Source organism: Littorina saxatilis, linkage group LG1 (assembly GCF_037325665.1).
Source record: "Littorina saxatilis isolate snail1 linkage group LG1, US_GU_Lsax_2.0, whole genome shotgun sequence".
Classification (NCBI taxonomy): domain Eukaryota; kingdom Metazoa; phylum Mollusca; class Gastropoda; order Littorinimorpha; family Littorinidae; genus Littorina; species Littorina saxatilis.
Window position 1 is genome coordinate 84,664,040 of NC_090245.1, and position 22,875 is coordinate 84,686,914.

Below are 22,875 nucleotides of genomic sequence, written 5' to 3' on the forward strand. Positions count from 1 at the left end.
ACACACACGTACACACATACGCGCGCACACACACACACACACATAAACAAACACACACCGCCGCACACACACGCACCCGCACGACACACACACACACACACACACACTTACACACACACACACACACACACACACACACACACACATTTTGGCGAATACGAACAAGATACCTTGGTCTGCTATCAACCTACATCTTTAATCATACACTAACAGAAATAAGTGGTTCATGTAATAATGCAGGTTATCTTGACTTGACTTACTTGACTTATTCCTGTAGACTCCCTGTGGAGCATAGGGCCGCAACAACTGCAGGTTATCAGCAATCACTTTTTGAGCAAATGACCTTGAGCTTGACACCGTCATCTATAACATCACATCTGCATCGTTTGTTGTCGTCTTCCATTGGTCCAGATATATCGCTAAACTAAACTTTGCATTTGTACACATTAACATGTTATACCAGTAATACATGTATTACAAATATTTATTTGGAGAAACAAAATTACAATTTCAATTATCATTCGTTAGAAAGGATTGAAATCAACTTTGTTTCAAATTATCGATTGTATAGGTGTTGAAATCAGTCTAAAAATATTAATTGTAGGTAGCTGTTGAAAACTTAATCTCCGCGTAAATTGACGTCGATGGCAAATTAGATATAACTGAGAAAACGAGCCGGTGACACCATCCACAATTATTTGATAGTTCTTTGAGGCGAAAAGAAAGACACGCGTAGCAAAACAAAGAGATTCGAATAGTTAAATATGTACAGCCTTTTTATCACAGTGGCCTTAATGCACCTGTGATCTCCATAGAAACACTTCCACGGTGCACACAGCCAAGTTTAAATATGGAATATTATCGAGGTTAAGAATCTAATTTCTAATCAGTTGGTGTAACGATATAACGCACGAGACACGAACTAAAGTGAGGCAGGTTGATCTAAGTACAGTTGAACGTTGTAAAAACAAACGAGCACGTTATCATTACCGAACTGCACAGCAGAAGGCTAGGAGGAGAAAGTATATTGGTATACTTGGACATGTATACTTGGACATGTATGTGTTTAAGAGGTTTTCTTAGCTAGCTGCAAACTGGTGATTTGGACATCAAATGTCAACCATTTCAGCCGTGGAAATGCCAATTGTGTTTTATCGCCTTTCTTCGCGAGCTGCAAACTCGTGATCTGACCATATACTGTAAATAATTTCAGCCATGGAAATGCTAGTAGTGTTTTAGCGGCTTTCTTAGCGATCTACAAACTCGTGATCTGAACGTAACATGCAAATAACCCCAGCCTTTAGATGTCGGATTGCTGAGTAATTTATTTGTCTTCTAGGTGTTCGAAGGCCAGATGGTCAGTCCATCTCGGACGAGGAACAGGGCCGTTCTCTCTAGCGCATAGTCGCCGTAGTGCTTGGTGGTACGCGGAGTGTCCGGTGTTCTGTTGAGTAACTTTAGGACCAAAAGAACAAGGACGAGGGCAAGGTAAATCTCAGGAAGAATAACAGAAACGATCTCCCGAACCTTCAAAACTAGGGGGGATTTACAGACCCTAAAGTCACCACAGCAGCGGAGAGGATGGAGCGGAAGCCTCTCTTGCAGGACTCCGACAAGGAGTATAACACTTTTATGAACTCATCTGGACATGACCATCGACGCCATGGTGCTAAAGGAACAGAATATAACGTGAACGCTGACGTTTCACGGGGTGCTGCAGCCTGTGATTTACCGAGCCTTTCTGACAGCCAAAATTCCAACATCAAAGCTCGTAATAATGGGCATTCAAGACGCGCTCCTGATGGACACCAAGAAAGGCGTCTTAGAAGCCCGTGCCAAGATTTCAATGAGAGCGAAAACAGCGTCAGTGAAGACGCGCAGAAGGTTCACGCTGAAGATGGTGAGGTCATCAAGAATCAGAAGACGCGGATGTTCCTTCTGGTCCTCATCGGCTTTCTGGCCTCGTGTGCCTCCAAGATCGATGTACCTGTGATGACGCAGTATACCTACCAGGTGTACACGGAGCAGGTGTTTGGGAACCTAAGTGCGGGTGTCCACATCAGTAAGCAGCCGTGTGTCAACTCCAGTTATGCCCTGACCAGTTCTGATACCCAGCAGGTAATTGTCTCTTCCTACCTTTTGCTGTGATATGTTTCAAATGTCAATATGTTTTGAAGTGTAGGCTGATTACAAAACAGATATTTCGATGCTGAATCAATCTCGCGTTCTACAAGTTTATCCGGTGTAGCACGAGCGAAGTACTCCCCACGACATAGTTCCGAGTGCTCCCATAGTTACAACGGCCCACAAACATTTGAACAAGACATACATACATAATTGCTAAAGCAGTAATGTCATTTAAAAAACAATATGCAAACACATTGAAAATAATAAAGCGCCTGGCTTACCTTAATTGTAACACCAAAGTGGAAAAATCATACCATTTGTATTTCATTTTTCTTAGGTCCAAGACCAGAGCGGTGACTTTCTGTCTCGCACAACCCTTATTGGCGGAGGGGTGGCCATTTTCACCAACCTCTTTCTGGGCTCCTATTCTGACGTCATGGGCCGGAAGTTGGTTTTGCTCTTGCCCATATTTGGACACTTCCTGCGTGACGCAGCCGTTCCAATCATCATCTACTTTGATCTGGGTCTGCCCGGGATGTATGTGGGATACCTTCTGGACGGACTTTTTGGAGGCTTCTCTGGTCAGTTTCCCCTTTGGTTCTCTGCCCACCCGGGGCGAATACAGATACCCGATTTTGTCGAGTGCTCTTTAGTCCACCTAGCTGAAACTGTGTGCCTGCCCTATTCACGGCCGGGGAAAGCGAAGGCAGCGAGAGAGAGGAGTGGGCACCTCCCTCATAAAGATGACCCGAGAGTAGTTGAGATCTTTAACATCTCTCTTCCTCACGACCGAAAATGGTTATGGGACTACCTCTATTTATTTATTTTTACCTCTGGTTTCGACGTCGAAAATTGTATTTATCTGATGTCACAGGCTTGTGATCCTCGGGAAACGGGTTCGAATCCATGTAAAAACGGGCTCGGGTCAACTTTATGTGAATACTCCGAGGCGGCACCCATGTCCCAACCGCGTGTCGCTTCTGTGGTGCGTAAATGGCCTCGGTCATTTTGCTAGAGGTGCAGGTGACAGATTACACATTAACACGCACACACCTTGGTAGCGAGGCTATTGGTGCTACCAGCTTTTGACAGGGATGAAGCGACCCGAATTTCACGGCCATAGTATAATAAACTAATAATATCAACGTTTTTTTCCTGCTTTTGTTTGATGTTGTTGGATGTTTTTGTTGTTAGCGGTGGTCTTGTTACACTAACGGATCCAGCGTTACTGAAGTGTTCAAGAAATGATGTTTTTTTTTCTCTGTGATTTCTTTCTTTATTTGGTGTTTAACGTCGTTTTCAACCACGAAGGTTATATCGCGACGGGGAAAGGGGTGAGATGGGATAGAGCCACTTGTCAATTGTTTCTTGTTCACAAAAGCACTAATCAAAAATTTGCTCCAGGGGCTTGCAACGTAGTACAATATATTACCTTACTGGGAGAATGCAAGTTTCCAGTACAAAGGACTTACAAAAATTGACTATATTCTATACAAGAAACACTTAACAAGGGTAAAAGGAGAAACAGAATCCGTTAGTCGCCTCTACGACATGCTGGGGAGCATCGGGTAAATTCTTCCCCCTAACCCGCGGTTTTTTTTCTGTGATAGTAAAGATTGTCTTGATATCTATCACAGAGTGAAATGGGTCGTGTTTCATTTGGGATTGCAGCGTTTATTTTGGGTCTCTATGTGTACGCTGCTGACATCACCAAGACAGGGGGACAGCGGACGATGAGCTTGGCACTGGTGGAAATGTCCATAGGTCTTGGTCAGTGCTGTCTCAACGTGGTGGCTGGATTCTTCATTGAGGAGATGGGTGAGATAAATATAAGATCAGATAAAAAAAAAATAAGATCAGATACTGATATGATCAGATTTTTGAAAAGATAAGATGAGTTTGAGAGATTTGGATATGCTTGCTTGATTCCTTGATTACCATACCTTCACATGCTCTGAACATCAAAAGATGTAGAAAAGAAAGGGAGAGAGAGAGACAGACAGACGAGGCGGGACAAGGCGAGAGACCTGAGACGAGAGAGAGGGACGAGAGAGAGAGACGAAAGAGACAGACAGACAGACAGACAAACAGACATACAGACACACAGAGAGACAGAGGGATAGACAGACAGACAGACAGACAGACAGACAGACAGGCAGACAGACAGACCGAGATAGAGTGAGACAGACACGGAGAGAGGTTGCATACGAGAAAGACCTTTGCCGGATAATCTTACAGTGCTCAAGCTAACGGCCAGTATTTTCCCCTTTTTTCCCCTCGTTTCTGTCCATGCTCAGGATTCTTTTACCCATCACTCGCCGCATCTTCGCTTATCTTGGTCTGTGTCTTCCTCATCTGCTTGCTCCCTGAAACTGTGCCACGTGACCGGAAGAAGCTGATCTCTCCCATCAAGGCGTTTCGACGTGTGATTGGTACATTCTTACCACGTGACAACGTATACCGCCGCGCAATGCTCCTGGTGGGAATAACTGCATTTTTCATCACAACTTTGCCCGTCTATTGCACTGAGACGGTGAGTTTCCTACGGATCGGACTGTAATATGATGGTGATGTAGTGTGTCAGCTAACTTTTCAGCTTTTACATTTTCAAATACTGTTTAAAAAAAAAGGGGGGGGGGCTCGCAAATAACGTGCCTGATGAGTACCCTTAGGTGCTTTCAAGTAGGTCAAAGCTCGCGGTTTTTTTTTAATAAATGTTATCATAATTTGTTTTTCTTCACTCAAGCAAATTGAGCAGAAAGGTCCCAGAAAGGCTTTTTTCAGAACGAGTACGAGATCATTTGCGTGTAGCGTCATCATATACGTATTTCAGTATAAGATGTACGTAAGTATAAGTATATAATAGCATTTCTGAGGCATCTTCGGTGTCACGCACACAAGTTCACGCAAGTGCACCACCAATCATACTTTTTACATTTAGTCAAGTTTTGACTAAATGTTTTAACGTAGAGGGGGGAATCGAGACGAGGGTCGTGGTGTATGTGCGTGTGTGTGTGTGTCTGTGTGTGTGTGTGTGTAGAGCGATTCAGACTAAACTACTGGACCGATCTTTATGAAATTTGACATGAGAGTTCTTGGGTATGAAATCCCCGAACGTTTTTTTCATTTTTTTGATAAATGTCTTTGATGACGTCATATCCGGCTTTTCGTGAAAGTTGAGGCGGCACTGTCACGCCCTCATTTTTGAACCAATTTTGGTCAAGTAATCTTCGACGAAACCCGGACTTCGATATTGCATTTTAGCTTGGTGGCTTAAAAATTAATTAATGACTTTGGTCATTAAAAATCTGAAAATTGTAAAAAAAAAAAAAAATTTATAAAACGATCCAAATTTACGTTCATCTTATTCTCCATCATTTTCTGATTCCAAAAACATATAAATATGTTATATTTGGATTAAAAACAAGCTCTGAAAATTAAATATATAAAAATTATTATCAAAATTAAATTGTCCAAATCAATTTAAAAACACTTTCATCTTATTCCTTGTCGATTCCTGATTCCAAAAACATATAGATATGATATGTTTGGATTAAAAACACGCTCAGAAAGTTAAAACAAAGAGAGGTACAGAAAAGCGTGCTATCCTTCTTAGCGCAACTACTACCCCGCTCTTCTTGTCAATTTCACTGCCTTTGCCATGAGCGGTGGACTGACGATGCTACGAGTATACGGTCTTGCTGAAAAATGGCATTGCGTTCAGTTTCATTCTGTGAGTTCGACAGCTACTTGACTAAATGTTGTATTTTCGCCTTACGCGACTTGTTCTTTCTTTATTTGGTGTTTAACGTCGTTTTCAACCATTCAAGGTTATATCGCGACGGAGGGAAGGGGGGAGATGGGATAGAGCCACTTGTCAATTGTTTCTTGTTCACAAAAGCACTAATCAAAAACTTGCTCCAGGGACTTGCAACGTAGTACAATATATTACCTTACTGGGAGAATGCAAGTTTCCAGTACAAAGGACTTAACATTTCTTACATACTGCTTGACTAAAATCTTTACAAACATTGACTATATTCTATACAAGAAACACTTAACAAGGGTAAAAGGAGAAACAGAATCCGTTAGTCGCCTCTTACGACATGCTGGGGAGCATCGGGTAAATTCTTTCTCGTCCCAACCAATATGGGACTCCCCCTTATCCGCGGGGGGCCCAATCATACTTAGTGCATACCTAGGCAAACGAGACATAACATTCAAAATGTAAACTGTCCTGTCGGGGATCTCGACGACTGGTTGCTTTGGAGCTTTGGGAATGGCCTGGGGGAGAAGTATCCAGCGTATGGAGTCTTCTTGTCACCAGCATCACGCTTCACCATTGTGGCGTAGCTGGTGGTGGTTAAGGGTGTGTGTATCACCTTGAGGATACGTGGCTCGTCGCCACGTGGTCATCGGTCTCGTCATCGTTCGGACGATCATCGAACAGTTGTGAGTTGGAAAGAGTGTGCGTCACTTGGCGTGGTTCGTCACCACGAGAACTCCTATCATATTGTTGCTGTACAATTAACGAACTTGTTTTCCTCTCGTCGTAAGGACGATGCATTTCAGCTGAGATTTCGGAGTGGAATCGTGTGAACTTTGTGTCTTCTAGACGGAAAACTAATCGAACATCATGTGTGGCCAGGGTATTACGCCTACTACCTTAAGTGATTGTATTTGATTTGAAAAATGAGATTGTGTTTGTGAGCTAGGAGTGAATGAGTTAGTGTGGTGCGGGGATGTTGGTGTCTGTTGGGATAAAAGTAACTGCAAGAGTAATTAACTGGGAAATTAGTACTTAGTCGTTTTCAACCACGAAGGTTATATCGCGACGGGGAAAGGGGGGAGATGGAATAGAGCCACTTGTCAATTGTTTCTTGTTCACAAAAGCACTAATCAAAATTTTGCTCCAGGGGCTTGCAACGTAGTACAATATATTACCTTACTGGGAGAATGCAAGTTTCCAGTACAAAGGACTTAACATTTCTTACATACTGCTTGACTAAAATCTTTACAAAAATTGACTATATTCTATACAAGAAACACTTAACAAGGGTAAAAGGAGAAACAGAATCCGTTAGTCACCTCTTACGACATGCTGGGGAGCATCGGGTAAATTCTTCCTCCTAACCCGCGGGGGGTGACAGTAGACTGCACAGGTAAGCACACATAAGCCTGGAAAAGAACTCGGCTTTCATCAGGTTCGCATATAGTTTATATGAAATAGCCCTAGCTCCATACACAACCATATCACAAATATAATATCAATGCAGGCAAAAGCCCTGTTCCATATTGTATCAAAACAAGTTTCACCATTTTGCTCCGGCAAAAATGGCGAGCCATACGTCTACAAAACCGACAATAACCAAACGACACAAGCAAAATAATCAACGCCGACCTATGCTTTAACAATGCAGGTTAAACTTAGCAAAGAAACCATCCACGTGGTCAAACAACAAACAACATGGGTGTGTTTTCTTCTAATTAAGTCGTTACCTCGTGTTAACAGAACAACTGACGTAGCAAAAACAGAAGCAAAACATAGCATACGGTCAATAAAGAACTACTATGACTACAATACAAAGACTGTCCTTGTCTTCCTTATGCAAAAACGTAACTTACCCAAACGGCTTATGAAACTGCTACCAACCATCCATCCACAACGAAATACTGGTGGGGTCTGCCACGACCAGACTACAGAACAACAACTCAAACCTTCACACCCCACACCAAAAATCGAAATACACGTGAACAAGAATGACACGGGGAAACTCCACACGCCCGTCACCTTCGCTCACACACTCCCAAAAATACAGGTAACAGGTAACAGGTAAATCCCGTGACATTTTCTACACTACGCAGCCCTTTTTCTGTCACGGACCGTGACAATTATACCCCCCCACTAAGATTAAACCAAGGGTTTAATTCACAATCATTCAAAAATATGACCTGTTGACCTGTTTGGGTTGTCTCTCCACATAAGGCTTCAGAAGGTTGATGTGGTAGAGCTTCTGTTTCCCACGGATCTCAATGTGATAATCATGCTGTCCGCCACCTTGAAAGGACCCTGCCATGCCATCTCGAGTTTGTTCTTTTTACAAGGTAACAGCACCAACACCTTGCTCCCCAAATCGAAACTTCGGGCTTTCGCCTTCCTGTCAAAGTTCCTTGCGTATCTGGCACTAGCCTAACTACGACTACGCTGAGCTAAATCACAAGTTTCTTCAAGTCTGTTGCGCAACTCGACAACATACTGCGCAGTCGTCTTCACGTCTTCTTCAAGATCTTCTTTTGTTCACAGTTCTTTCAAGATCTGCATGGGTCCCCGAACCGTCCGGCCGTACAGTAGCTCAAAGGGAGAGAAGCCTAAGCTTTCCTGTGGGACTTCTCGGTAAGCAAAGAGTAAAGCAGGGACCCGTTTGTTCCAAGATTTGCAAAGTTTTTTCAGCATAGTTTTCAGAGTTCCGTTCATCCGCTCCACTAACCCATTATATTGCGCGTGGTACGGAGTGGTCGTAAGACCTTTCATGCCAAGCAGCTCTTTGACTTGACGCATGACCTCTCCTACAAACTGGGAACCTCGATCCGTCAGCATCTCCCGAGGTACCCCGATCCTGGTCCACATCTCCACAAGTGCCTCTGCTACTGTCTCAGCATCGATGGACTTTAAAGCCACATCTTCAGGGAATCTAGTAGCAAAGTCGACCATCACCAGCGGGTAACGATGTCCACTCTCGGACGCTGGGGTTATGGGTCCAACCAGATCGACACCCACTCTCCTGAAAGGTTCGCCTATCAGAGGCATCTTTCCCAAAGTAGCCTTCTTAACTTTTCCTCTAGGAGACACACGTTGACAAACATCACATGACGAGCAAAATCGGCGAACATCCCCATTCACCCCTGGCCAATAGAAGTTCCTGAGTACTCTGTCCTGAGTGCGACGCACACCCATATGTCCCGCCATGGCAGAGTCGTGGGCTAGACTCATGACTTGGTGGCGTAGCTGGATCGGCACCACGATCTGGCCGTAATGGTCTGCCCCTGACTGGAAAGAGCGTTGAAGAACTCCTCCTTTCCAATAGAACTGTAATTGAAATAGAACCTTCTTCCCAACTTGAACTCCGGACCCCCTTTTCGCAACCTGTCGGATCTTTTCTAAAGAAGGGTCCACTTGTTGTCCTTGAATCAGTTCCTCTCTCTTAGCCACCTGCTTCAAAGGTTTCATGAAGTCCACTTTTCCCACGGGCTGTCTTCGTGCTTGCGCCCTAAGGTCCTTCATCACCACCAGAGTAGTGGCCCCCGTATCCCGCAAAGCTACCACTTCCTGGCCCTCGACCAGCACGAGACAGTTGGGGTCATACGGCTTGGCGGCACAGGGTTTGCGTAGTGTCGGGATGAGCGTCTGCACTGCGGCACTTTCTACGGTGCTCACGACAGCAGCCTCTTTCTGCCTATCTTTCTTCCATTTAGGGCAATTAATGCGTATGTGGGAAGGCGACTGACAGTAAAAACAGGTCCTGCCCCTATTTTGAGAGTCTGGTCTGTCATTGGATTCACTTTCCTTGGATTTTTTGTCAGGAGACTTTTGTCCCCCTCCTGTTTTCCAGCCCCCGTCATCTTTACTACTCCGTCTGGCCTCGACAAAGTGTTGCGCAAGCTCGGCTGCTTCTTCCACGTTGGCGGGGTTACGTTCCCGGATGAAGGTAGCCAGTTCAACCGACACACTCGACATCAGTTGTTCTCTTAGTACTAAGTCCCTGAGGTCGTCAAATGTTTGTTCTTTCTTGCTGAGAGACAGCCATCGTTTTAACAGGGTTCCCATTCTGACAACGAACTGTTGAAAGGTTTCTCCGTCCTGTCTTTTGATTGATCTGAGTTTTTTTTCCGGTAGCATTCCGAGGTAAGCCGAAATTTGGCCCTGGGGGCGTTGGTGAGCGATTCGTAGCTGGATGCGTCATGGTCATCCAGACCATTATACACCTCGAGAGCCTTTCCTCAATAACGACCCGAGCCTGATTCCCCAGGTGTCGTCTTCCCATCCCTGGACTCAAGCTAGTCTCTCAAATCTCGCAAGATAAGTATCCAAGTCGTCTTGCTTGTCGTCGAAGTAGGGTAGCTTTAATCTAAGAGTCTGGGGCCCCCCATTCGTACTAGAAGGTAAAGAAACCCCCTTCAATTCCTTTTCGTGTGCTAGCCTCATCCGCTCCCTTTCTAATTCAAATTCTCTTTCCTTCGCCTTTTCTTCTCTCTGTCTTTCTTGGTCTAGCTGACGTTCGATAAATTCCGTTAGCTTTTCTCCCCGGAAGTTAAGACGTTCTCCCATTTTTATCCACTGCTGAAAGAGGTTGTCACCTTCAGCCATAGTGACGGCTGGCAGCGAACCCAACGGTTCCTTTCCTTTAGCACTAACACTGAGCGGACTTCCGATTTCTCTAGTGTCTAACAAATCGAACCGAGCGCTTAGGTTAACTTTACGCCTGCTAGTGCTAGTCCCTCTGGGAGTAACGGGGGTCAGTGACATTTAAAAATCACGATTTAACACAGTCTAAAATGTCAGCCATCAAAACAACAATTTCAAAACTGAGCATCAAAAACCAAATCAAATGTCAATTCACAAACCACAAATAAAATACGTGGTTACAAAAACTTTGCCTAAGTTGAGGTGACTGAAATTTCTAGCAACAGGTGCTAGAATCCCGGACGAGCCCCCAAATTGTCACGCACACAAGTTCACGCAAGTGCACCACCAATCATACTTAGTGCATACCTAGGCAAACGAGACATAACATTCAAAATTTAATCCAAAAAAACCCCAATCAACAATTATTTAAGTACTAATTTCCCAGTTAATTACTCTTGCAGTTACTTTTATTTCAACAGACACCAACACCCCCGCACCACACTAACTCACTCACTCCTAGCTCACAAACACAATCTCATTTTTCAAATCAAATACAATCACTTAAGGTAGTAGGCGTAAACCGGCACAGTTGGCCTAGTGGTAAGGCGTCCGCCCCGTGATCGGGAGGTCTTGGGTTCGAACCCCGGCCGGGTCATACCTAAGACTTTAAAATTGGCAATCTAGTGGCTGCTCCGCCTGGCGTCTGGCATTATGGGGTTAGTGCTAGGACTGGTTGGTCCGGTGTCATAATAATGTGACTGGGTGAGACATGAAGCCTGTGCTGCGACTTCTGTCTTGTGTGTGGCGCACGTTATATGTCAAAGCAGCACCGCCCTGATATGGCCCTTCGTGGTCGGCTGGGCGTTAAGCAAACAAACAAACAAAGTAGGCGTAATACCCTGGCCACACATGATGTTCGATTAGTTTCCCGTCTAGAAGACACAAAGTTCACACGATTTCACTCCGAAATCTCAGCTGAAATGCATCGTCCTTACGACGAAAGGAAAACAAGTTCGTTAATTGTCCAGCGACAATATGATAGGAGTTCTCGTGGTGACGCACACTCTTTCCAACTCACAACTGTTCGATGATCGTCCGAACGATGACGAGACCGATGACCACGTGGCGACGAGCCACGTATCCTCAAGGTGATACACACACCCTTAACCACCACCAGCTACGCCACAATGGTGAAGCGTGATGCTGGTGACAAGAAGACTCCATACGCTGGATACTTCTCCCCCAGGTCATTTTCAAAGCTCCAAAGCAACCAGTCGTCGAGATCCCCGACAGGACAGTAGAGTGCACAGGTAAGCACACATAAGCCTGGAAAAGAACTCGGCTTTCATCAGGTTCGCATATAGTTTATATAAAATAGCCCTACCTCCATACACAACCATATCACAAATATAATATCAATGCAGGAAACAGCCCTGTTCCATATTGTATCAAAACAAGTTTCACAATTTTGCTCCGGCAAAAATGGCGAGCCATACGTCTACAAAACCGACAATAACCAAACGACACAAGCAAAATAATCAACGCCGACCTATGCTTTAACAATGCAGATTAAACTTAGCAAAGAAACCATCCACGTAGTCAAACAACAAACAACATGGGTGTGTTTTCTTCTAATTAAGTCGTTACCTCGATCGTGTTAACAGAACAACTGACGTAGCAAAAACAGAAGCAAAACATAGCATACGGTCAATAAAGAACTACTATGACTACAATACAAAGACTGTCCTTGTCTTCCTTATGCAAAAACGTAACTTACCCAAACGGCTTATGAAACTGCTACCAACCATCCATCCACAACGAAATACTGGTGGGGTCTGCCACGACCAGACTACAGAACAACAACTCAAACCTTCACACCCCACACCAAAAATCGAAATACACGTGAACAAGAATGACACGGGGAAACTCCACACGCCCGTCACCTTCGCTCACACACTCCCAAAAATACAGGTAACAGGTAAATCCCGTGACTAATTTTACACTACGCAGCCCTTTTTCTGTCACGGACCATGACATTCGGACACATATATATGTGTTGCGTGCACACATAACTCAGCAGAGAGAAGCATTAGACATGGAAGTGCTTTCTTTCATTAAAGTGACTCTCTGCGATTAGATTGTCTGCTACACGTTGCTGGTTACTGCGTGATGAATATGGACTAGGTTTCTGGTATATGTACGGGGGATATGTCACTGCGTACACAGCCTGTCAACACGTACTGGGAACTGGACATCAGGGCTCAGGTGCACGAACCGTAAAAGGGTGCCAACCAAACGGGAGAGAACAAACCGCGGGTTTTGATTTGTTAAAATGATAACACATCTCAGTTTCAACCAATCCAACACTGCGGGTGGCTCCCGTTTGGATGGCAACTTCGTCGTGCACCTCAGATCTGTGATTTGCAAATCAAGGAAACCCTGCTTAGAGGCCTAGTATAGAACTAACGTTTCCTCACTGTTCGCGAGAATTGTTTTGATAGAGTGTGTTTTTGATTAAATACAGCAGTACAAGTCATTTGCACGACACACGAATCAGTTGTCGCTTTCGGCGTCGGTTCGACCCCTACGTTCGGCGAGGGCTTTGTTTTTCCACGATGGTAACCTCACAGGACGATATTATATCAATACGAATACGACTTAATATACTGCTCTTTTCACTAACAGTTGGAGTCCTTATATCTGATGGACAGGCCGTTCTGTTGGAGCGCGCTACAGCAAGGGATATTTGGAACTGCAAAGGACACCAGCAATTACCTTGTAGGGGTGACACTAATCAGACTGCTGAACAACGTCATCTCAACGCCCCTCATGGCCATCATAGGGCTGCTGTCGGACATTGCTAAGAATGTGGTGATGGCGCTGGCTTACAACGATCTGACTGTCTACATGGGTAGGTCATAATGATACATTGGAGCCTCTGTTTAAAGACCTCATAAAATCGGATAGATTTGGGTCCATGAAGAGAGGAAATCTTAACATTGAGGTTATAATTCAGCGACACTATGAATACATCGTCTGAGACAATGAGGTCTCATAGCGGAGGGAATCTTATAATGGTGGGTCGTAAGAGAGAGTGCGTGCGTGCGTACGTCTGTGTGCTTGTGTGTGTTTGTGTGCACGCACATACGACTAATAGAAAATGTGATTTTTATCAAGCCCGCCTATCAAGGGAAACCCTGCTTAAAGTGCTGTACGATCTAAGTAAAAAAAAAAAAAGTAGCGCACATCAATATTCAAAGCACATTTACACATTTTACCGTTGGCAAGGGAGGGGAAGGGGCGAGTCTTAACAACAGTGAAACCTTTTGTTCAGATTGTCTAGGATACTCACTTTTTCAGAAACCACAGGTGTTTTCTTTAAAGCATTGAAGACGCGGCTTTGGAATTCTATGATGCTTTTTTTTTTCAGTGGAGCATATGAAATATTTAAATCGACTGAAGAGGGCCCTTGGTCTTTTTGTTCGTGTTCAAGTGAACATTTGAGTACTGAAAGTATTCTGTACTAATATTCTTTTTAGTAAATGGAAAGTAAAAAAAATTGTTCAATTACAATCCAACCTTGTGTTTATAGATAATTCAGTTTAGTTTCTGATGGTACGTTTAAATGATGAAGTACTCTGAACTGTGGTAACAATGGGACACTATCAAAGCCAAAGAGTTTAACTGGTACATGCAAATGTATTTGGAAGAAACACACGCCCGCACGCACGCACGTAAGCAAGCACTCACACAGAAACACACACAAACACACAGACGTACGCACGCACGCACGCAAGCACGCACACACGCACACACGCACTCACACACACACACACACACACACACACACACACGCACGCACGCACGCACGCACACACACACAAACACACACACACGCACACTCAAACACACACACACACACACACACACACACACACACACACCTGCCTTTTAGCTTTTTGTTGGACGTGTTTCAGCGGTGGTGGCGGGTCTACTGAGAAGACTGGTGTACCCTGCACTGAGATCTTTCATGTCTGGCTTGGTACCTCGTGAGAGACAGGGTATGTCTCCCAGAATGTTTTGTTGTGTTATTCAAAACGTCAGTCGGTGTGCCCCACCCCTCTCAATCTCTCTATCTGCCTCTGTCTCCCTTTCTCTGTCAATATGTCAGTGTGTCTGTCTGGCTAGCTGGCTGGCTGGCTCTCTCTCTCTCACTCTCTCTCTCTCTCTCTCACTCTCTCTCTCTCTCTCTCTCTCTCTCTCTCTCTTACTCTCTCTCTTTCTGTGTGTGTGTGTGTCTCTCTCTCTCTCTCTTTGTCTCTGTATGTCTGTCTGTCGGTCTGTCCGATCTCTCTCTTTCTCTCTCTCTCTCTCTCTCTCTCTCTCTCCCTCTCTCTCCCTCTCTCTTTCTTTCTCCCTCCCTCCCTCTCTCTCTCTCTCTCTCTCTCTCTCTCTCTCTCTCTCTCTCTCTCTCTTTATCAAGTCTTGTATTTTTCTTGATTATAAGAAACTTAAGATTCTGCCATTAAAAGAAAGAATTATATTAAATAAAGGCGTGCTCAGGTTCACAAAATTCTCACCGGCCGTTCACCACGTGCTTTCATCGCAAAATTGTAACCCAAACCACACTGTAAAGTGTAATGTCCCCCAATCCAAGAATAGATCTCTTCAAGTCAAGTTTAGCCTAATTTGACAGCGTCGTGTGGAACTCCCTCTCGGAGTCCCAATGAGTCTAAATACATTCAAAAAACACCTGTCATTGTATATTTTATTATTATCCAGGTGCTTTGTTCGCCGGTATCGCTGTCCTGGAGAGCGCGTGCATATGTTTGGGTTTGGTGACCTTTGTCAACGTGTACAAGGTCACAATGCCCTTCATGAGTGGCTTCGTTTTTCTCACCATTGCAGCAGTCGATGTAATCGTCATTGCCCTCATGATGTAAGACATCATTTTATTTTCCCCTTAAAATTTTGAGGTGTGCTTGTGAATTGTTATGGGGAAAAATTGAATATAGGCCTTCTGCATATGGTACAAATTACCCCCAAAACATTTAACAATTTGTTGCCTACTTATTCTTTCGATTCAAATTGGGAAAGTAACACATTGTTTTTGCCGGCGAAAGAACTGTACCCTGATATAGATTACAAGTAGTGATTTTCGCATTTGTTTACCAAAAGAAAAAGTAAAGAGAAGGGAAATAATGGGAGGCAGAAGGACAAACAAATAATAATACAAGACAGGCAGGAAGACAGACAGACAGACAGATATACAGACAGACAGACAGACAGACAGACAGACAGACAGACAGACAGACAGACAGACAGACAGACAGACAGACAGACAGACAGACAGACAGACAGACAAACAAACAAGCAGATAGACAAACAGACTTGTGCAGGGACAAAGGCAACTAAAAGCAATCGATTCTGTTTATCATAGAATCAAACAAAACAGATATGTGAAGCGTGTCTGTTTGTTTGTGTGTTTGTTTGTTTGTTTGTTTGTTTGTTTGTTTGTTTGTTTGTTTCTTCGTTGTTGGAAAGAAAACAAATTTGTTTTGTTTTTGATTGAGTCGTTGGATCATTCATGACTTCGATTGGTCTTAGATATCATAAGGCTTGTTTTAACAAGTCTCACTTGCTGTTGTCTACGTTTACAGTGCTTGTGTTGTTTTATTCTGATTTTTTGTTTGCCTGTGTTCGTTGTCAATGCTAAAATGTTAATTTTGATTCTCTTCAGGATTAATTATTGCCTACTCCAAAAGTTCAAGGCAACCAAGGTGATCGTTATGTCAGTCCAGGCGGAGGATGAGGAACAACATCACCAACATGAGCCTGATATAAGCTGAATGAGCACTTCTGGGGTGATAACGCGAGACAACTCCTGTGATCTTGCCGCGAGTTTCCGCCTGTTACCATTGTCTTTTGACCGTATAGAATGCACGACTTACACACGAACTGTAACCAAAGTGACATGCTATTTGGGACCAATGTACGTTTTTGTCCTTTTTCGTGTGATCTTGCCGCGAGGTTCCGCCTGTTACCAGCCGAAAGAAAGAAGGGGCATAACCTCACCAGAGCATTACTGCGTGTGACAGCATTATGTTATTGTTTGAGTGGTTGTATTGAGATTATTTTCTGATTTGTTGACATGGCATGGAGAAAGAATGTATTTATGGGTAAATGACTGGCAGGATGGATGATAAGTGTGTGTTTTCGGGGGGCAGGGGTATGTACGTGTTTGTGTGTGTGTGTGTGTGTGTGTGTGTGTGTAAGACTTTGTGTGTGCGTGCGTGTGTGTGTTGGTGTGTGTTTCTGTGTGTGTGTGTGTGTGTGTGTGTGTGTGTGTGTGCGTGCGGGCGTGCGTGCGGGCGCGTGTGTGTGTGTGTGTGTGAGTGTGTGTGTTTGTGTGTGTGTGTGCGAGCGTATGTGGGTGCGTTAGTCTGTTTTTGAAAAAATCCATATTTTAAGGAGAGGCGGACAAAGCGGTAATTTATTGTTCAATCTTTTATCTTTTCTTTTTTCTTTATAAAGACTTTCCATGTGGAAAAAAACCCTGTCTGAAGCTGTTTTTTTCATTTCCCAATAAACAAAGCAGATTCTGATCTGTGCTCAAAATGTAATTCTTATTTACCGAATAAGACCTTCAGAAAAGTTCAGTGTGAATATAAGTATGATCGTTCATGTCTGGCTTGGTACCTCGTGAGAGACTGGGTATGTCTCCCAGAATGTTTTGTTGTGTTGTTAAAAACGTCAGTCGATGTGCCCCACCCCTCTCAATCTCTCTTTCTGCCTCTGTCTCTCTTTCTCTGTCAATCTGTCTGTCTGTCTGTCTGTCTGTCTCTCTATCTCTCTGTCTGTCTGTCGATCGGTCTCTCTCTCTCTCTCTCTCTCTCTCTCTCTCTCTCTCTCTCTCTCTCTCTCTCTCTCTCTCTCTCTCTCTCTCTCTCTCTCTCTCACCCTCGCTGTCTCTTTCTGTGTCTGTCTCTTTTTGTCTCTCTCTGTCTGTCGGTCGGTCTCTCCCTCTCTCTTTATTAAGTTTCGTATTTTTCAATTATAAGAAACTTAAGATTCTGCCATTAAAAGAAAGAATGATATTAAATAAAGGCGTGCTCCTTCACAAAATTCTCACCGGCCGTTCACCACGTGCTTTCACCGCAAAAGTGTAACCCAAACCACACTGTAAGTTTAATGTCTCCCAATCCAAGAATAGATCTCTTTATGTCAAGTTTAGCCCAATCTGACGTGGAAAAAAACCTGTCTGAAGCTGGTTTTTTCATTTCCTAATAAACAACACAGACTCTGATCTATGCTCAAAATGTAATTCTTATTTACCGAATAAGACTTTCAGAAAAGTTCAGTGTGAATATAAGTACTGAGATCGTTCATGTCCGGCTTGGTACCTCGTGAATATAAGAATGTGTGTGTGTGCAGGGGCGGATCAGTTGCTTTGTAAGGGGGGGGGGCACTTTGAATCGAAAGTGAATGTGATGGGCGCGAAGCGCCCGAATTTGCTAGGGGGGTCCGGGGGCATCCCCCCCCCCCCCCGGAAAAATTGTTTGCCCAAAGAAGCAAAATGGTGCCATCTGGTGCCATTTGAACTTAGAAATGGTCATAGAATCAGCATAGAAAAATCTTTTTTTTTCTTCTTTTTTTTTCTTCGGGGGGGGGGGGGGGGGGCACGTGCCCCCTGTGCCCCCCCCCTCGTCCGCCCCTGGTGTGTGTGTGTGTGTGTGTGTGTGTGCGTGTGCGTGTGTGTGTGTCGGGCCAAATGTTCCAGTGGGGTCCAGTTTCCATCGTTTTCTGGTTGTGTTCTGCACTTCCTTGGCAGGAGACAGAATCTCTTTAATCAAAAATTCATACGGAATTCTCAAGAATCCAAACAGACAAACGACAATTATAAACTTTACAAAAGACATCGGTCGTTGCTGGCCATAAACAAAAGTGTATTATGTTGACCATTGTCCACTATCAGCCAACCGTTTACGTTCGATGGTGTCTGGGAAGGTTCAGGTATAATGCAGGTTATCTCTACCTCCATCACGGGTTAGTTACTGCGATCCTGACTGATAATTTTTATGTCAGTTGTAAATCCATGGTCACTTAATTACTGTAACAGTCCAAACTAATCGGAAAAGGCTCAGAATAAAACACACAGCAAACAGACACACATAGACACACACAGGCACATACCCACACTCACACACACACACACACTAACTCACTCTCACACACACACACACACACACACACACACACACCCACACACACACACATACACACATAAACAATCGTTGTGTAAACTAAGAATAAGTGCCCACGACATGAAAATTGAAACTGGTAGATACAGCAATACACCAAGGGAAAATAGATTATGTGAAACATGTGGAGTAATAGAAGATGAAATACATTTTCTAGATAACTGCATAGAAAACAACCAATTACGAAAATCTTTCATGAGTGAAATTAATCGACCTATATATTCATGATTGCCGATGACACGCAGCTCCAGAACAGCGCCAAGCCGGAGGACGTTGACCATCTCCTGGGATCCATCTCCAGTTGTTTCTCGGACATCAAGAACTGGATGACTGAGAACAAGTTGAAGCTGAACAGTGAGAAGATGGAGGCCATTCTCGTTGGAACACGACAGAAGATTGCTTCCCTCACTGTGACCGACCTCCAGCTGGATGACGCGACTGTTCCATTCTCCCCTGCTGTCAAGAGCCTTGGCGTCTTTCTCGACTCCACTCTCTCCATGCAGACACACATCTCCTTCATCATCAAGACCTGCTTTTTCCACCTGCGACGCATCGCCTCCATCCGTCGCTACCTCACCCACGACGCCTGTGTCAAGCTGGTTGTCTCCCTCATCTTCAGTCGTCTGGACTACTGCAACTCCCTTCTGGCTGGCCTCCCCGCCTCATCCATTCATGGCCTACAACGAGTCCAGAACGCTGCGGCCAGGCTGACGTTGAGGAAGACGAAGCGAGACCACATCACCCCCCTACTTCGCTCCTTGCACTGGCTCCCTGTCAACACCCGAATCTCCTACAAACTGTCCACTCTGGTCTACAAGTGTCTCAACGACTCTGCTCCCGAGTACCTTCAATCCTCCCTGGACCTGTACACCCAGCCCTCCGACCGTCCCCTTCGTTCTGCTGCTGACCCACTCCGCCTCCACATCCCTCGCTCGAAACTCGCATCTGCTGGTCAGCGTGCATTTCCCTCCGCGGGCCCCTCCGCCTGGAACTCCCTGCCGCTTGAGCTTCGCCAGAGCCCCTCTTTGGGCTCGTTCAAGAGTAAGTTGAAGACTCAGTTCTTCCCGTAGCTGGCTGCGACTTTCATGTTCGACGTGATGTGTTGTGCCCCAAAAGACATTCTTGTGCTGTGCTCTGTGAGAGGTGTTTTCTTTGTGCTTAATATTATTTTGTTTGGACCTAGCTATTGATGTGTACATTGTTGTCAAACAGTTGTTTGTTGTATGTTTATCAGGGTTTGCTAGTGTGTGATAGGGTTCGTGTCCGTCTGTAGATGTTAGTTTCTTTGTTAGTCCTGTGTTTACAACTCTTCGACAAGCGCTTAGAACTGTACCCACGGAATACGCGCTATATAAGCTTCATATTGATTGATTGATTGATGATGTACCAAGTCAACTTTTGCAAGTAGACAAAGTACAAACTAAATTGGGAGAATTTGTATATAATTGGTTCCAAAAAAAAGAAACAATGTAATCATTTGGTTATTTATCTTCCCGTGTCTTATAAACACTACGTTTCATGACAATAAAGTTTATTCGTATTCGTATTCGTATTCGTATTCATACTCCATATCTCTTTTCCTTTCTTTCTTCGGATGAAAGAACATTAATCGTTAAAGGTCACTTTCAAATTGTTTTTACATTTAGTCAAGTTTTGACTAAATGTTTTAACATAGAGGGGGAATCGAGACGAGGGTCGTGGTGTTTGTGTGTGTGTGTGTGTGTGTGTGTGTGTGTGTGTGTGTGTGTGTGTGTGTGTGTGTGTGTGTGTGTGTGTGTCTGTCTGTCTGCCTGTCTGTGCGTGTGTGTGTGTAGAGCGATTCAGACTAAACTACTGGACCGATCTGTATGAAATTTGACATGAGAGTTCCTGGGAATGATATCCCCGGACTTTTTTTCATTTTTTCAATATATACCTTTGATGACGTCATATCCGGCTTTTTGTAAAAGTTGAGGCGGCACTGTCACACCCTCATTTTTCAATCAAATTGATTGAAATTTTGGCAAAACAATCTTCGACGAATAGAATAGAAGGCCGGACTTTGGTATTGCATTTCAGCTTGGTGGCTTAAAAAATAATTCATGCGTTTGGTCATTAAAAATCGGAAACTTGTAATTAAAATTATATTTTTATTAAACGATCCAAAACCTATTTCATCTTATTCTTCGTCATTTTCTGATGCCAAAAACATATACATATGTTATATTTGGATTACAAACAAGCTCTGAAAATTAAAAATATGAAAATTATTATCAAAATTAATTTTCCGAAATCGATTTAAAAACAATTTCATCTTATTCCTTGTGGGTTCCTGATTCCAAAAACATATAGATATGATATGTTTGAATTAAAAACAAACTCAGTGAGCTAAAAAGAATAGACATACAGAAAAGCGTGTTATCCTGCTCAGCGCGACCACTACCGCACTATTCTGCATGGCTTGTCGATTTCACTGCCTTTGCCACGAGCGGTGGACTGACAAAACTACGAGTATGTGGTCTTGGTGAAAAAAGCAGTGCGTTAAGTTTCATTCTGTGAGTTCGACAGCTTGACTAAATGTTGTTATTTCGCCTTACGCGACTTGTTACATTTAGTCAAGTTTTGACTAAATGTTTTAACGTAGAGGGGGGAATCGAGACGAGGGTCGTGGTGTATGTGCGTGCGTGTGTGTGTGCGTGTGTGTGTGTGTGTGTGTGTGTGTCTGTCTGTGTGTGTGTGTGTGTAGAGCGATTCAGACTAAACTACTGGACCGATCTTTATGAAATTTGACATGAGAGTTCCTGGGTATGAAATCCCCATACGTTTTTTTCATTTTTTTGATAAATGTCTTTGATGACGTCATATCCGGCTTTTCGTGAAAGTGTCACGCCCTCATTTTTCAACCAAATTGGTTGAAATTTTGGTCAAGTAATCTTCGACGAAGCCCGGACTTCGGTATTGCATTTCAGCTGGGTGGCTTAAAAATTACTTAATGACTTTGGTCATTAAAAAACTGAAAATTGTAAAAAAAAAAAAATAATTATAAAACGATCCAAATTTACATTCATCTTATGCTCCATCATTTGCTGATTCCAAAAACATATAAATATGTTATATTTGGATTAAAAACAAGCTCTGAAAATTAAATATATAAAAATTAATATGAAAATTAAATTTTTCAAATCAATTTAAAAACACTTTCATCTTATTCCTTGTCGGTTCCTGATTCCAAAAACATATAGATATGATATGTTTGGATTAAAAACACGCTCAGAAAGTTAAAACGAAGAGAGGTACAGAAAAGCGTGCTATCCTTCTCAGCGCAAGTACTACCCCGCTCTTCTTGTCAATTTCACTGCCTTTGCCGTGAGCGGTGGACTGACGATGCTACGAGTATACGGTCTTGCTGCGTTGCATTGCGTTCAGTTTCATTCTGTGAGTTCGACAGCTACTTGACTAAATGTTGTATTTTCGCCTTACGCTACTTGTTTTTTTATCACGCGGAATTTAGTTTTTCTCTGTGCATATAAAGCGATCGTGTTAGTACAACATTTGTAATACACGCGTTATGTTTCTGTGTACGCACTGACCATCAGCCCTATGAAAGAAACCCGTTTGTGTCACTTTCATTGTTTTCTCATACAAACATTCCATTTTTCTCTTTGCATGTGAAGCGATGATTTTGGGTCTCTTCGTCTACGCTTCTAACATCACTCTAAAAGGGAGTCAACGGACGATGGGATTAGCCCTGGTGGAGGCGTCCATGGGTCTGGGGGACAGCTATATGAAAGTGGTGGCTGGACTCTTCATTGAGGACATGGGTGAGTGAGGTCCTTTTAAAGTTGAACCTCGCATAACGACCCCTCTTCATAACGACCCATCTATAAACGATACACCGATTTCCGACCGATTTTCTGGGTACGGATGGCTTTCCCACTGTGAGTAACCTCCAAATAGCGACGCCCCCTTTTTTCCGACGACCGACCTGCCAACAAAGGGTCAATAACGACTTTCAGTAGAGAGTTTTGTATGGATATGTTCGCCCGCTTAGCTAACAGTGTTGTGCCCTTTTTAAGTGCAGGCATAGTGCTCCAGAGCATTATT

General features: G+C 43.7%; 1 protein-coding gene across 1 annotated transcript; it reads left to right on the plus strand.

The window, feature by feature from the left end:
• The first annotated feature begins 4,307 nt into the window (after positions 1-4,307).
• On the plus strand, positions 4,308-17,136 carry LOC138958468 (proton-coupled folate transporter-like). The gene is made up of 5 exons (XM_070329635.1): positions 4,308-4,660; positions 13,217-13,442; positions 14,509-14,592; positions 15,314-15,470; positions 16,272-17,136. Exons 1-5 carry the CDS (start codon positions 4,598-4,600, stop codon positions 16,378-16,380), a joined length of 639 nt encoding a protein of 212 aa, XP_070185736.1. The 5' UTR covers positions 4,308-4,597; the 3' UTR covers positions 16,381-17,136.
• The last annotated feature ends 5,739 nt before the right edge of the window (positions 17,137-22,875 follow it).